Raw genomic sequence first — 15,466 nt, forward strand, 5'->3', positions numbered from 1 at the left:
CGCTGTCGTTCAGAGAAAAGGGAAACACAAAGGGAAGAACAAAGATCCACACAAGCCAATCCACGCACACACGCACATGCACACACGGTCTACAACATGTAAAACAGCAGCATCTAAGTAGAAAGAAAAAATAAGCAAGAGAGAGAGAGCCAAGAGCGACGCTACAGCTCCCCGCCTACTAATGACGTTCAACCGTGTGCGTCGAGAAGAACCCTTTCTGGTTTGCATGCGCCGTTCCCGCCACAGAGGACGACGACGGCATCGACGACGGCACCGACAGCTGCGACAGCGTGGGTGGGTGCAGCAGCTGCATCGCCTGTGTGCGGAGTGCGTTGATCTCGCGGTGGCGGCTGCGTACGAACGCAACCGGCGGCAGCTGACCACCACCACCATCAACGCCAGCCGCGGCAGCGCTGCCGTTCGTCGTCGTCGACGGCGTCGCAAAGCCTGTTGTGGCGTTAGTGCGGTACGACGCGAGGCCGCCGGAGGACTGCTTGCTGCGCCGCTTCCCGGAAGCGGTGACATCGTCTGTGAAGTTCTCTAACCTCGCCATCGGCGCAGTCTCTCCCGCGGTGTCCTGCTGCGGTGGCGGTCCGTCTGCGGCGCTGAGCAGCGACGTCCCCACCGGCATCACGAGCTCTGCCATCGCCTCGAGATGCTCCTCTGCCTTGTGGAGGTGCTGCAGGGCCGCCGCCGCCCGGGCGTGGTGCAGCGCCGTCCGCCCCGCCGACGCCGAGGCGGGGGAGGAGGCCGGGGAGAGATTCAGGCCGGGGGAGAAGAGTGCCGGGTCGTAGCTCGACGAGCGCGCCGGCAACTCTAGCGACTTGCGCGCACGCTGGACGTAGTGCTGAATAAGGAAGGGGAGGGCTAGCAGCAGGTCCTCCCCGGTTGCTGCGGGGCTCTGAACCAGCTTTTCCAGATAGACGCAGGCCCGCGTGAAGCTCGAGTTGGCGATGTGGTGTGTGGCGATGCGACGTACGTAGACGGGGTAGTTGGGCGATGTGTTCGCGTCGTACGTCTCGGCCCGCTCCAAGCAGGCGATGCTCTCCCCCACTCGTCCGTCGTGCTCTAGGCAGTTCGCCACGGCGACCCACATCCCCGGATCGGCCGGGCGGAGCGAGGTGGTGTGCCAGTAGTAGTACAACGCGTGGTGGTAGGCCTCCAGCAGCTCGTATATCTGCCCCAAGTTGTACCACCCGCGGTAGTCCCGCTCGTTCAGCTCGACCGCCGTGCGGTAGGCCTCGACCGCGGCGGTGGTGTTTTTCACCTCGACGTAGGCGTGGCCCAGCAGCAGCCACGCCTCGGCGCACTGCGGGTCGATGGCGGTGGTGCGGTGGAAGTGCAGGGCAGCGCGGTCGTGCTGGCCCAGCAGGACGTAGTAGTTGCCCACCGCGAAGTTCGTCTCGGCCCGGAAGGCGTCGGCGTGGTAGACGGCCTGCACGAGGCTGCTGAGGCCTAGTCGGTCTCGCTTCGTGTACAGCACGTTGGAGTAGTCGTAGAGGATGCCGTAGTAGTGCGGGTCGAGCTTGCGGATGCGCTGGTATATCGCCTCGGCCTTGTCAAGCCGGTTGCGTTGGTGGTAGTAGAAGTGGGCCAGTTGACTGAGCAGACTCGGGGTATCTGGGAAAAGCAGGCCGAGACACTCCCAGGCGTTTGCAAAGGCAGCCGCAGAAGTGGAAGGGACAATGGGTGACGACAGCAGCGGCGGCGCCACACCAGCGGGTGGGTTCCCGTTAATACTGTTGGTATCATTCGCGTGCTGTTGCGGCGTACTCCGCGCTTGGACCAGGTTAGGTGTCTCAGCATTCCCATCCAACCCCACAGCACCGTTCAGGGTGTGCGGAGAGGCCACAAACAGCGGAACGGCCGATCGTGACGCAGAGGAGGACGGTGGTGGTGGTGGAGGTGGAGAGACGACTCCCAGCGCGCCTCCAAGTCTAACCTCCCGCCCCTCTCCGACGTTGTTTCCCATCGCAACAGCGGCGGCGGCGGCGGCGTTGCGTAGTCGCGTTGACGACATCGGCGACACCCCCAGCAGCCCCCGCACCTCTGCTGCAAAGATGTCTGTCATGAAGTACGGCTCGACGTCCTCCAGCACACTGTCCAGCTCCACCAGCTGCGCCTCTCGGCTCACGAGCGAGGTCAAGTCCTCCCAGGCGCAGCGCAACAACGGGTTGACGGTGACGGCGGCCAGCAAGAAGGTGGCACACTCCTGTCGCATCCGCAGCTCCCGCAGCACGACACCCATCAGCCACGTCAGGTAGGGGTCGAGGTGCAGAAGATCTGCGGCGACGATGTTGGGGCTGGCAGACAGCGGTGGAGGAGGAGGCGGAGGCGCCGCTGTGGGGGCCGCGTCGTGTCTGCCGCCGCTTGGCGCGCTCCGTTCGACGGTGGTGGCCGGTGAGAAATTGGAGAAGGTGTGCGAGCCGACGCTGCCGCCGTCCGTCCGGCTGAAAGCAGACGAGCCTCCTCCCATCACAGGGCCGGCAGTGGTACCCTTGACTCCCGGCACGCGCGACGCACTCGTGATGGTCCACGGCTGCTTCTTTGTGCTCGGAGTGTGCGGGTCCCACCCATCTGCCACGGCGGTTCCCTCAAGCAGCCGCGACGGCGGAGCGGTGCAGCTTCGCCCTTCGCGGTTCACGCTCCGGCTTGCACTGTCGTTGTGGCTGTTGTGGACGTCGGTGTTCGCGTCACCGCAAACGGCGTGGGTGTCGGATGAGGGGCGAGAGGGGGGAACCGCCTCGGTCTGCGCCGCGGCGAGGCGCAGCGTGTTGATCGGGTTGCGCATCGCCTCGAGCAGGTATGCGCGGAGGACGTGCGCGTGTGGGTGCACTGCCCGCTGCGGGCCGCCAGCTCCCGTGCAAGAGTTGGCGTTGTTGCTGAGCTGCTTCACCTTCATGCCGTCCATAAAGAGAGCGTAGAGACTCAGGAATTGCAGCAGAGGTGGCAGCGCGGTGGTGCGGAAGCCGCGGACCACCTCGGGGGAGGGCAGAGACGACGGTGCATTGTCCACCGTGCTGCTGCTCGTCTCCTCCTCCTTCTCCATTGCAGCCGCAGCGGCTGCTGAGCTGAAAGCGGAATTCGGCTCTCTCGTGCGCATGACTTCTCGAAGAATGGTTAGATGGCACCGCTGGAACTCGCCTCGCGTGAAGTAGCCCAACGCGACGCGGTGAAGACGCTGGAAGTGTTGCTGCTGCTGCTGCTGCTGCAGGGACGAAGACGACGAAGGAGAAGTCAGGTGCACCGCCTGCTTGTCCAGCTCTGACACCACCGACGCCAGCGAGCTTGTGGTAGGCAAAGGAGCGGCCAGGACGGACGGCAGGGCATGCAGACTCATCTCACTTAGCCACGTTGCGGCATTCGTCAGTCCGCGTCGCTCGCACTGCGCCGCGACGGCATCCATCGCCTCCCCCGTCGTGATAGGAGAAGGGGATGCCGAAGCGTTTGGGGACGGAAGAGAGTCGCCGCTGGCGGCTGCGGCTGCGGCTGATGCCGTGGGCTGCCCTACGGTGTCCTGTAGGTTGCTGGAGCCGCTAATTGTCTCGGAGAAGCGGACTCCACCGGCGGCGGTGTTGACAGCAGCGGCTGTCGTGCGCTCCGTCTCCGGTGACGCAGGCGAGTTCGTCGGTGAATGCCACTCCATCTTGTGAGGCGAGGGGGGGAGGGGAATTGGAGTCGCTCGTCTATGTTTGGCAGAGAAAAGAAATAAAGAAGAGTGCTAAACCGTGTAGATTCTTCTTCGATGCTTCGCTGTGGGACCACGTAACGATAAAATCCTTCCTTTTCTGGAGAAGATCTCAAAGATATATATCGGTTTTCCCGGTCGGTGCGCGTGTGTGTGAGGAAGAAGGTCAAGTAAGAAGGGAGTTAACCGCCCCTGGGGTGCTTCGTCCTCTCCCCACTGCTGATGTGGCTCCGCAGCGGGGTGACGTCTATGCACAAAATGAACGGAACAATTCGAAACAGCAAGCTGACGTGGTGCGTACAGAAGACGAATCTTCGATGACGCTTCCTCTGTCAGCCGTGGTCCGTTCAGCTCGCTGGATCGCTTCGCGAAGTGGCGATTTTGTGGAAGAAGAAGAAAACAGAAAAATGCCGAGAAGAGCGTGTAAAACGAGGCCTGGCTGCGTGTGCTTTCGCTCCCAGACCGTAAAAAAAAAATAGAGAGAGAGTTGGAATCAGCTCTAGTGGGGAAGAGAGCGCTTTTATTCTTTTTCAGCAGAGACCGTCGAAAGCACACATCAGGCGTCGGGCGAGACGAAGCGGGTCGACCACAACGCATAGCGCCATAGCAACGGCAATAGTTACCCGAGGAGGCAATCGTGTGGCTGTTGTCGCTCGTCGCACCTCACCTCGATTTGGTCGAAGTGACGGTGTATGGCGCTCCCAGACCAGCAAGAACGATCGACGAGAGATGGTAACACGTAAGCTCGCTGCGTCCGCAGCCGTCGTCCTCGGCATCACGAGTCCTGCGAGGTGGGCCCGTCTTCCCAATTTCCTAATCGGAAGAGAGAAAAACAGAAAGAGGAGACACAGACGAGAGCGCGTGTCTCTCAGGTGTGCTACACAATTCTTGTTGTTGATGGTTAGCTTTAGCGATAAGGGTACCACACAGCACAGCACAAAACACGCACGGAACAAAAAACCCAATGAGGCGAAACAGAAGCCAAGAAAAAGAAACATACGGCGGAAGACGCGCGGCCAAACGTTAGACGACGAGCAAAGCCACAAGAGCAGAACGGAGATGGATGCCGTGCTTCGGTGAAAAGGAAATATATATTTTTTTTCACCTACTCCTCCAGGCACAGCACGCAGCTTCACTCCCCCGCCTACAATAAAAAATAATATATAACATATAATAACAATAATGAGAGCGTCGATTGTGGTGGCATACAAAGACATGCTATACCACAGAGGAAGAAGAAGAAACAGAGAGGAAGCGCAGCCGTAAATAGGTGTGCTGATGCGATCATCACGCAGACGCACTAAAAAGGACCTCGAACAGGCGAAAATCAAAACGGCCTATGTTACTAGGGAAAGAGCAAGATTGTCGGTTTCGCGCGGCGCAGCCAGAGACCGATTCTTTCCCGGTACATTAAAGAGCTCACGCAACTACACACACGCACACACACACACACCTAGGTCTGACTGCTGCAACGTGGGTGTTCCATGCTTGCTTGTGCCTCTCGATGGGGTCCAAGTTACAGGTTTATTCCCTCTTAGGACGGGGAGGGGGGGACACACATCCTCTTTTCTTCTTCTCCTTTACTTGTTTCGAGCAAGGCTGTCATTCGCACCGGTGCACCGCATTTAGGTAGCGCAGTCGGTCAGGCTCATGCCGGAGCCGCAGATGCCCTGCACGAGGCCCTCTAACATCTTGCGCTCCGCCACCTGCGCCTCCACCTTGGGGCTGGCCGCCGTCGTGTTCTTGCCGTTCACTACCTTGTTTGTCTCACCATCGTAGGGCGCCACGTTCAGCCACGTCAGCACCGTCGGCAGGACATCCACCTGCGTCACCGGGCGCTCGAGCGCGGCCAGGGTAATAAAGCCCTTCGAGTTGGACGTGTAGGTGGCCATGAAAAACGGAATGGCGTCCTCGGAGGTAGAAAGGGAGACGGGCGTGCTGAAGCTCTTGTCGCTGCCCCCGTGATCGGCCAGGCCGATGACGAGCCAGTTCTCCTTCTGACTGCGCGAGCGGTCACGCACGTAGCTGATGACCTGGCCAACCATTGCATCGAGCAGGTAGGCCTGGGCGATGTACTCCTGCGACGAGACGTTGTAGCGAAACTCCGGCAGGTAGGGGCTCGCCGCACGCACCGCCAGCGCGTCCCAGTGGAAGACGAAAAGCGAGTCGTCGAGGTTGTCGGCGACCGTGTTCTGCACAGCCATCTTCTGCGTGGGCGCGGTGTAGGCGAGGCCGCCGAAGAGGCTGTTCAGCTGGCGGGAGTACTGCGCCTCGGCGTGGCCGTCGCTGCACTGCATGTGGTTCGTCGCCGTCTTGACAATACGGCTGTTCGCGTTGCAGGTGGAGGAGGCGAGACAGTCGAGGTGAACGTTGCCGGAGAACTCGTCGATGCCGGAGGCGAGGATGTCCGCCTGCGACGCGGCGCATTCCATGTCGAGAACCCCCGGCTCACTGCACCCACCCGTCGCGATGTTTAACGAGTTCAGCACGTGCGAGCTGGCCATCACTGCCACCCGCTTCCCGGCATCCCGCACGCGCTTCGCAAAGCTGGGGTAGACTTTGGAAGTCGTCGCGTACATCGACATGCCCTGCAGCGTGCCGTTGGACACTTGATGGGCGCGGGGCGACACGCCGGAGAAGATGGACGTCGCGGCAGCCGCGGCGCTGATGTACACCTCACCGGATGTGTCGTTCTCGACCACCACCGCGCGGGCGCAGCTGGACTGCGAGGCGGTGGCGCACTCAGCCCAGACTCCTTTCTGCGTAGACAGCATCGCGGCAATGTTGGGCAGATGCACACCGGACTGCATGAGGGCGTGGAAGATGGTGCCGGAGAAGCCTTCCATCACAATGACGGCGACCCGCGGCGCGGCCTCGACGTCGCTGCCCGTGCCGTTTGTGTAGACAATGGCGCCGAAGATGATGATGATCATGGCGGCCACCACGAAGGGTACGAAGATGCGGGAGCAGCACCCGCCCTTCGGTCCGCTGACGTCCTGCTCCTCATCGAGGGTCTTGATAATGTCCTTGACGGTGTGCGGAGCCTGCGGCTGGCCGTTGGCGTCCGCACCACTACCACCAGCAGCGTCAGCGGTGGGACTCGCTGCCTGTGGCACAAGCGACTTTGCAGTGGCGACAACGCGTTTGTGGCCGCCCTCCGCGGCGTCCCCGGCGGTGCCGTCGTTCTTGTACGAGTCGCCAAACATCTCTTTGATGTCGCTTCCTTGCGGGTGGGCGTTTTTGTGGGTTTTAAGCTTCTTGCTCGACAGACCCGATGCTCAAGAGGTGATTCTTCCTCCTTTCTTTTTCAATTATTATAATATGCTGGTGATGTTTGCCGAGTCCGACGACGGGGCGTACGTGTGTGTGCGGAAGCCACAAAAAGGGAACGCGATATGATTTTCTTCTTGAATCACTTTTCGTCTTCTCGAACAAAGGTGTCGGTGCGGCCAGCTCGCAACGGACCCTCACCTATAGATGCCACTGCACCACCAAGACGTCAACACGCGTGTGTGTTGAATGGGGGAGAGGGGAGAGAGAGAGCTGACGCGTGGCACACCAGATGAAGTCGCTACGGTTCTCGTGGGTATGTGTGGGTGGGTGGGTGTGGAGTGTGCGCGGTGGGTATCCGTCTGGGTGTTGCACAACGGTCCGCAGAAAAGAAAAACCAAAATCAAGACTGCACGTCTGTGGGAGGAGGAAGAGAGATATGTGGGCAGCGAAAGTGGCCCGTTGCGGAGAAGCGCACAGAGATCATAAGCAGCGGCGGCAGGAGCAGCAGCAGCGGTAGCAACAAGAAATAGAAGAAGTGGAATGACGCAGCACGCACACGAAGACGACGATGTCGCAGAGGAAGTAAAAGGAAGTGACAGAAAGCCACAAAGGAAGCATCAAAGCTTTTTTTGTCTTTGTCTTCGTTTTTCATACGTAGGCGTGGCAGCTCTCTTGCTCCCTCGCTCACACACACCGTCTTCATCGTGTTTAACTACCTACACATATCATGGTTGGCCGTACACGCATTCATTGACAACATCATATATAGATATATATATATATATCGCTGGCAGGGGAAGTCGCAGCTGCGACGTGGAAACCCTCGTAACAAACAAAAAAACCGCAGTAATAGTACTTGTGCCTTATCAACTCCCTCGCCGTGGCAGAATGCAGACAAGAACTGCTTGACGCACACAACATACAGCACCACCAACTCTCTGAGACGCTACACCGTGATAGGACGCGGTACCAAAAAAAGGAGGGTAAAGAAGATAGAAGAAAATCACCAAATTGTATAGCACAGCGTTTTGGGCCAAAAGACCACACATCAGCAACACTAACAGACCAAAAACAATCTTCAAAAAAAGGGGCATAAGTAGCAGCATCAAGAATACAAGGTAGAACAACTTTTCCCCTGACTGCGATCCGCCTACGCTGACGCACACCACACACCACCGCCGTTTCCCGTCTCCCCTCCGGGTTAGAGCTTCGTCGCCATCTCGTTGCCGTGCACCACCTCCAGCAAGTACCGCTCCACCTCCTCGACCTGTACAATGACGGCACGCAGCCCGAATAAGAACGCCTCTAAGCTGTGAATGTCGCTGTTCGTCAGCACGTACTCGTCACCGCCGTCGCCGTCGCTGCCGCCGGTGCCGCCGACATCCAGCAAACTCAGCAGCGCCTGCCCACCATCATGAGCGCCCGCATCACCGTTTGCAGATTTACTGCGATTGTTGCCGTGGGAGGGCCCGATGAAGGTGCCGTTGTTAAACTCCAGTTTACTCACCTGCGACATAAAGTTGGCCTGAATCGAGTCCTGCAGCAGAGGGGACACCGCGGGCGGGGCCGTCGCGCTCTCTGCCGGCGGAGAAGACGTGATCGCATGGTCAGACGCGAGGGGGACAGAGTTCGGCTGCTGTGCCGTGTTGCTACGCCCGCCAGCACCACCACTACCACCACCGCTGGGGCCCGCAAAGGTGCTGTTGAGAGCGCTTCCATTACCCAGGTTACCGCTCAAAAAGGAGCGGTTCACCACCGGTAAGTTCGCGGCGAGATCGATGAAGGACATGTTTCCGAGGACGGCGGGCGGCGGAGGCACCTGCTGCTGTTGCTGCGCCGCCAAGCTCTCCACGTAGTTCTGCAGCGCAGCAGGGATGGCCGGGCCGGCGGCGCTGAAGCTGTTGTTGAGAAACCCCGCCAGTGGGATACTGTTGTTCGTCAGGCGCGGATTGCCCGTGCCGGGGGCCGGGATCGGCGTGGGCAGGAGACTCTCCGGCGGGGCCGCGTGCGGGCTCGTGCTCGCCGTCGCGCCGATCTGCTGCTGCAGGGGACCACTCAGCAGACCCGAGCCCGCCGCACCCAACACGCCAGGGGGGTCTGCGTTCCCTCGAACTTCACTGTCGGCACTCCGATCGGCCTCGCGATGCCGCGGGAGCCCGTCCGCCGCAAAAGGCTCGTGGGCGTCGCCCGCTGCGTGCTCGGCAGCCCCTCGTGCGTGTGTTGGAGAGGCAGATGCAGCCGCACTTTGCGATGGCGCCGCGGTCGGCGCATTAGAGAAGGCGCGTGGCGTCCCTCTGTGCGTGCGCTGGTGGCCCTCTCCGTCATCCTCTGCCTCTCCCTCACCGGTAGACAGCGGATGCGGATGGGGCGCCGCCCCGGTGGGTCCGTGCGCATTGCCGGTCGGCCCGGTCGCCGCCACCGGGCTCGCGGGCCGCGCAGGGGCTCGAGCACCACGGCCCAGCGAGAAGACATCACCCGCCGCGATGCCGGTCACTCCCGCGGCGGCGGACACAAAACTCTGGTTGCTGTTGTTATTCAGCAATGTCGTCGTGGGCGAGGGCGGGGCGGACGGCGCAGTGCCAGCTGCACTCTGCGCCGAGGGGGGTTCCGGTCGAGAAGCGGAAGGCACGGCAGCGTGAAACGACGGGGAGACGGTAGTCGTGGTACCAGCAGCTGCAGCGGCCGCCGTTGCCTCCGGGTTGCGGAGCGCGTAGGCACCAGCAGGCAGCACCATCGACATCTGCAGCACCGATGGCACGGCGTACTTAGCCGTCTTGGACTTCTTCACGGTAAGTCCTTGGTGGGCGCTGGCGGTGTGAGGGTCCTGTGATAGCATCGAAGGGGCGGCAGCGCCGCCGCTGCCGCCTCCCTCGTCCCGTTCAGTGAACTGCGCCGACTGGTGTGGTGAGGACGAGTGGTGCCACCTGCGAAGAAGGCTGGAGCCGCGACGGCGCTGCGGTGGGGGTGGCGGCACGGTCGACCCCTCGCCCTCACTTCGCATAGACAGCTGATCCGATACGGTGCGGGCCGCCGCCTCCGCGTTCTCGTCTGCACCATTATTGCTACTGCCGTCCGCGTCGTCGCCGCCGCCTGTAGGATCGTTTCCATCACGGTTGCCGCCCGCAGGAGACGAACGCCGACCGCGATTGCCGCCGCCTGAGCGTGGCATGAACGAGTTGCGCAGGGTGGAGAAGGCGCCCGACTCGCTGCCGTCGTGTCGGTGCTGCGGCGCCTCGTGAACCGGCTCCTGCAGAACAATGCCCGCGTTGCGCAGCATGGCAGAGTCGAGCATGCTAGCATTGCGGCTGCGAAAACTGCCGGTGGGGTTCAGCATACTGCGGTTGGACACGAAGCCGCCAGCGAAGGTTCGATTCCCCACGTTTGAGTGGGCGACGCTGGCGTTGTTGGAGCCGGTGGTGTTGGGGGCCGCGGGATGGCCGGCGTGGTGGCCGTCAGTGGTAGGACTGTTCGGGTGGGAGATGGGACGAGGCCCCGTCGCCGCTTCTGCGGCGGTGGTGGTGGTGGTGGCCCCTCTGTGCTCGGCTGCCGCCGCCATCGCTGCCGCGTTCGAGAAGAAGGACATGTTGTCCATTCCTGCGCTGTTGGGGCCTAAAACGTACTCCCGCAGCCGCTGCCGCTCCTCCGGTGTCAACTTATATGAGAAGTGGCCGGCCCCTTTCTTGGAGAGGGAGGAGGAAGTCCGCGCCGGCCCCGCCATGCTTGAGCTCGTGCGATGGACGTTGCCAGCGGAGAGGGTGCGATTCTTGCCGCCTCGCATGACGCTGCTGTTATTGCTCTTGTTGTTTTGAACGGCATCGACGCCGTCGGCGGTGCCACCGACGGTGGTGGGGTGCGGCGCGAAGGTGGATGCCGGCGGCGGCACGAAGCCCGCAACGGCCCCCAGCGTCAGCGTACCGTCGCCACCTCGCGGTGGTGCGGTTGCGGTCGTCGTGGGGTCACCGCCGTCCGCGCCGCCGTCGTCGTCGTCAGACGTCGCCTCCTCCCCCTCCTCTGAATCGCTGGTGTTCAGCTCGCGCTGGATTGTCTCGATGTACACGGCCACAATACGGTCATAGCATTGCATCATGCCAAGTCGCAGCCGGGTAAGATCGGCGGTGGGCACAAAGGTCGCCTTGGACAGCGTCAGCAGGTACACCTCCACCGCCTCGTAGAAGAGCTGGCTGAGGTGACGGGTGTGGGGGGAGATGCGGTGCAGCACGACCCAGTGCACCGAGATGCTCGTCGCCGCGGCAGGGCCGGCGCCGATCATGTCGACGTTGTCCAGCACCCTCTTTCCGTCCCTGTCGCTCGACCCCTCGACATCTGCGATGGTGCTCGTCATGAAGGTGTGGTAGGCGTGGCGCATCATGAGCAGCGTCACGAGCAGCTTGCGCTGCGCTGAGACGAGCATGCGCCACGGCATCTCCGGAAAGCCCACCGAGTCCAATGTGGGCTCGGCCACCGCGCCGGGGATGTTCGACAGCTGCTGAGAAACCTTCTTTTGCATCTCGCCCAGCACCGCCAGCACATCGGCGCTGACGGCGGTGGCGCTGTCGGGGAGGTCGAGGTTGCGCAGTAGGCGGTCCGTCGCCTCCCGCGCCATGCGCAGACTCATGTCCAGCCCCGTGTTCACCTTCGTCCGTCCCCGCACGGGCCAAATGAGCGAGGAAATGATAAAATAGATGAGAATGGCAAAGCAGTTCTGCTGGATGCGCGTCGTCGCGTTCGGCTGGCTCTTATACTGCAGAACAATGGAGACGACGCTGTTGGCGAGGGCGCTGCCCAGCGCACCGTAGTCGGGGGCCGCCTGCACATAGGACCCGATGAAGGTCAACACGAGTGTGCAGCCGTACAGGGTGGGGCGGCGGCCGTTTGCGATTTGCACGGCGAGCAGACCGGTCAGGGAGCCCAGCACCGTGCCCAGCATACGCAGCGTCGAGTACTGGAAGCTCTCCCCACCCGTGGCGCGGTACACAAAGGCAATGATTTCTACACCCGCCACCGGACTTGTCGCGTCGTTCTTCAAGCCGTACACCTGAAAGATGGCCGCGACGATGATGCACACCGACAGCTTAATCGCCTCCTTCAGTCGACGCGTGATGGAGCGGCGGATGCGGATGGCGTGGTACAGGTCGACGAAGGCCGCCCAGCTACTCTGCAAATCGCGCAGAGGGAACGTCACGAAGTACCACAGGTTACTCGGTGGCTGGGCGGCGTCCTCGAACTTGCTGATCGTCTCCGTCAGCTCCTCCACACTGAAGAGGAAGAAGCCGAGGAGGATGTCGCTGTTGTCGGTGCGGTAGTCGGGGTTGCTCAAAATCACCTCATCGCGCACATTGGAGACCGCCTCCTCGAACCGCGTCCGGGCCAGTCGGAAGGCGGTCATGTCCGTCACGGACACCACGTTGTCCAAGTCAACGATGCGCAGGATGATAGAGTCCATCGCGGAGGCGATCAGATTCAGCTCCTCGCGAATGCGCTCGCCGAACTCGCGGCACATCGGCGTCTCCACCAGCGCCGGGTTGGCGCCCACCTGCTCAATCACCAGTGTCATGGACTGCACCACGTTGAAGACGTTCTTCAGGAAGGCCATGCGTGTTTTAAGCCGCGCCGCGTAGACGCCTGAGTGCGGCTCGTAGCCCATTTCCGAAAGTCCTTGCTGTGCCTTCGCCATGCTCGCTTGGATGGTGCTCCGCAGCTGTCGCAGACGTGCCACGTGCAGCTGACGCTCTAGGAGACTGTTCTTGACCCAGAAACTGCAGCACGCACCGTGCACGGAGAGGCTGACCGCGTCGCCGGTGATGACGATGTAGCGCCGCGCGTTCTCGCTGGACCAGCGAATGTACGGGAACATGAACGACGCGAGGCCAAATCCCTGCCCGATCAGGATCGTCGCGTAGTAGTTGCCGACGAATCTGTATCCCGTGTTCGCCCGCGAGGAGATGTACTGCATGAGCAAACTTGCAAAGCAGTAGGCGACCGTGCGCTTCATCTGCTCCGCCACGAAGCCCGTGACAAGGAGACAGCAAAAGAGAATAATAAGCGTCACCCATGAAGGACCGGGGTTGATCGCGATGATGATCAAGAGGATCACCAGACTGATGGAGAACCCCTTCAGCACGATGAACGTCTCACGCAAGCCGGCGCCGAGCGTGGGCTGGGTGGTCCAGTAGGCGAGGAAGACCACCGAGGTCGGCATCGGAAAGATTTTCCGCGTGCTCGGCTCCGTGCACAAGATCAGCGTCGGCAAAATTGTAAGCACCGAGCCGCGAATCGTCCAATCGAGCTTCTCCCACAGCCGCGGAGAGGCGAGGAGGTCGAACACGGGAGAAAAGAAGCCCTGGCGCTGTGGCAGAAACACACGCTGATCCCACGAGAAGGCGTGCAGTGCGTTCATGTTGCGCGTGCGGCAGTGGTCTTGCTGGGCCCACGAGTCCTTCTTCTCCAGCAGCGAGACTTCCACCGGGGGAAGGTAGTAGCTGCCCATTCCAAAGCTGATGTTGCGCCCGTCCTTCCTATTATTATTATTACCTCCATTGCCCCCGCTGCCGCCATTGCCGGCGGTGTCCGCCAGCAGGCGTTTCTGGACGGCGTTGCTAGAGGAGGTGGGGCTCTGGTCCGACGACCCACGCGACCACACACCCGCGTCCGGCGCCGTCTCCGCGGCGAAGTACTCGTCATAGAACTTCCCGGCCTGCTCGTTTTGCTTCTCGTACTTCCTTTCATCGCGTCGGCGCCTCAAACTGAAGTAGCGCGACTTCACGAAGGCGGACTCGTGGCTCCACACGTGCAGAGGATTGGAGGAGCCGGTGGCGATGGCACGCCGATGCCGCTCCGGGTCGGACAGAATGGACTCTATCGCCTCCTTGTCGGCCTCCTTACGCGCCTCCTGCCCACGCAGCCGCTCGCGCTCCTGCTCCTCCCTCCGCTCATTTTCATCGTTGTGCGCCGTGGGAGCGTGCGTCGACGGGGCATCGGAGCTGGAGCTGCGCGAGGCGGGATGCTCGGTAGAGCGCGCACTCCCCGCCCCCTCGCTGGGGTGGGCCGGGGTGAGAGGAAGCAAGTGGCTGCCGGCGCCGGTGCGGGGGAAGTCGCCGGGAAGCAAGCTGATCGGCGAGCCCGCGCTTGCGGAGGTGAGGGAGCCGGCGGAGTCCGTGCGGGGGAGGACGCGTGCCCGGACGTGCCGACGGCCCCCACGCGAGCTTGTCACCCCCAGCCGGGCTCCACCGCCGTTGCGACGCTCATGTCCTGTCGGGGAGCCGGCGAGGGACGGTGTCGCGCGTGGCGAGCTGGGCCCGGAGCTCGACTCCCTGGCCATATCGGCCGGTGGTTGGCGTGGTGGCACTGGCATGGCGTGTGGAGCGGGTCTTAATGCCTCTTATCCGAGTGTATGCTTTCCTGATTTTCTCCTTTTTACGTTTGCACCGCCCCGTGAAGCACAGCAGCAGCAGGAAGAGAAGCGTGAACAAAGGATGTATTCAAAAGCATTTGAAAAAGAAAGAGGTGAGTGTGTGGTTGTCGCCGTTTTCTTGGTTTTGGTTGTTTGCGCAGAGGTTATTCAGCGGCTCTGTCTCGGCTTCTCCTATAACTGCGACGACTTAGAGTTTCCTTCTTTTTCCTTTCCCCCCGCTACTCTCTCGCCGAGCAATCAGCAAAACTTTGCGACAATAAGCCAGAAAATAATAGTACTAATCGTTTGTAAATTAAGAATAATACTAATAATAAGGCTCTTACACCGACCCCACTGCTTGAAATCTATATGCAGCTGCCTCCTCCTATTCACCCTGTCGCGTGCACAATCCGAAGGGGGGAAAAGAGGGGAGAGGAGGGAAAAAACCGAAAAGAAAACAGACAGGCAGTCCTATGTATTTACACACTAGGTATGTCAAGCAGCGAAACCAAGAAAGAAAACAAGAGTAACACCACTACACGGTTATATATATATCAATATATTGATTTATAAACCAAAGAAAAAAAAGAAAGAAGAGAAAACGGAGAACAGCACACCGTCTGGGCTGTGTCTCGATCCTCCGCGACTTCCCTTCGCCAAGTCCTCACCGCACGGAAGTGAACAAAAAGGGGGCTCTACGGCAAGCAGGAAAAGGATAATAATGGAGGCAATTGCATTGAAAACAAGAAAAACAGAGAACGAGAGTGGGAAAATCTCCCACGCTGAGATTTCCACACACACAAACACACACAAGGTTCAATTAGACGGTTGAAAATAAAAATTTAAAAAAGGAACTGTAATAGAAAGAGAAAACAACACGCTCGTGTGGCCGTAAGCAGCCACGCGAAGCCCCGGAGTTTTATAACAAAACGGATAGAAAGCCCTCTGTGTATATATACGTGAGAGAGCAATGCAGAATATTGTACATGTAGACTGCAAAGACCCCAATGAGCAGTGCGATGCCTGCAACAGCGAAAGTATAGCGCAGAAGGGCATGGGGAGAGAAACACAAGCAGACGTTATGGAAGGAGAGGAAGAAGAGAAAAACCAAAATG

General features: G+C 60.5%; 3 protein-coding genes across 4 annotated transcripts; all 3 read right to left on the minus strand.

The window, feature by feature from the left end:
- Window positions 1–178: 178 nt before the first annotated feature.
- Window positions 179–4,143, minus strand: ABB37_08281 (hypothetical protein; the record flags this gene model as incomplete). 2 transcript variants are annotated; one of them, XM_015807232.1, is made up of 1 exon in its annotated part: window positions 179–4,143. In XM_015807232.1, exon 1 carries the CDS (start codon window positions 3,644–3,646, stop codon window positions 179–181), a length of 3,468 nt encoding a protein of 1,155 aa, XP_015654181.1. In that variant the 5' UTR covers window positions 3,647–4,143. The 2 variants fall into 2 exon arrangements, with proteins under 2 accessions (XP_015654181.1, XP_015654180.1); XM_015807231.1 differs by having other exon boundaries at window positions 179–4,137.
- A 1,170-nt stretch (window positions 4,144–5,313) lies between these two features.
- On the minus strand, window positions 5,314–7,376 carry ABB37_08282 (hypothetical protein; the record flags this gene model as incomplete). Its single annotated transcript, XM_015807233.1, has 1 exon — window positions 5,314–7,376. Exon 1 carries the CDS (start codon window positions 6,892–6,894, stop codon window positions 5,314–5,316), a length of 1,581 nt encoding a protein of 526 aa, XP_015654182.1. The 5' UTR covers window positions 6,895–7,376.
- A 786-nt stretch (window positions 7,377–8,162) lies between these two features.
- Window positions 8,163–15,375, minus strand: ABB37_08283 (hypothetical protein; the record flags this gene model as incomplete). The annotated part of the gene is made up of 1 exon (XM_015807234.1): window positions 8,163–15,375. The coding sequence occupies exon 1, from the start codon at window positions 14,310–14,312 to the stop codon at window positions 8,163–8,165; it is 6,150 nt and encodes a 2,049-aa protein (XP_015654183.1). The 5' UTR covers window positions 14,313–15,375.
- Window positions 15,376–15,466: the final 91 nt, after the last annotated feature.

Source organism: Leptomonas pyrrhocoris, assembly GCF_001293395.1.
Source record: "Leptomonas pyrrhocoris isolate H10 chromosome Unknown, whole genome shotgun sequence".
Taxonomy (NCBI): domain Eukaryota; phylum Euglenozoa; class Kinetoplastea; order Trypanosomatida; family Trypanosomatidae; genus Leptomonas; species Leptomonas pyrrhocoris.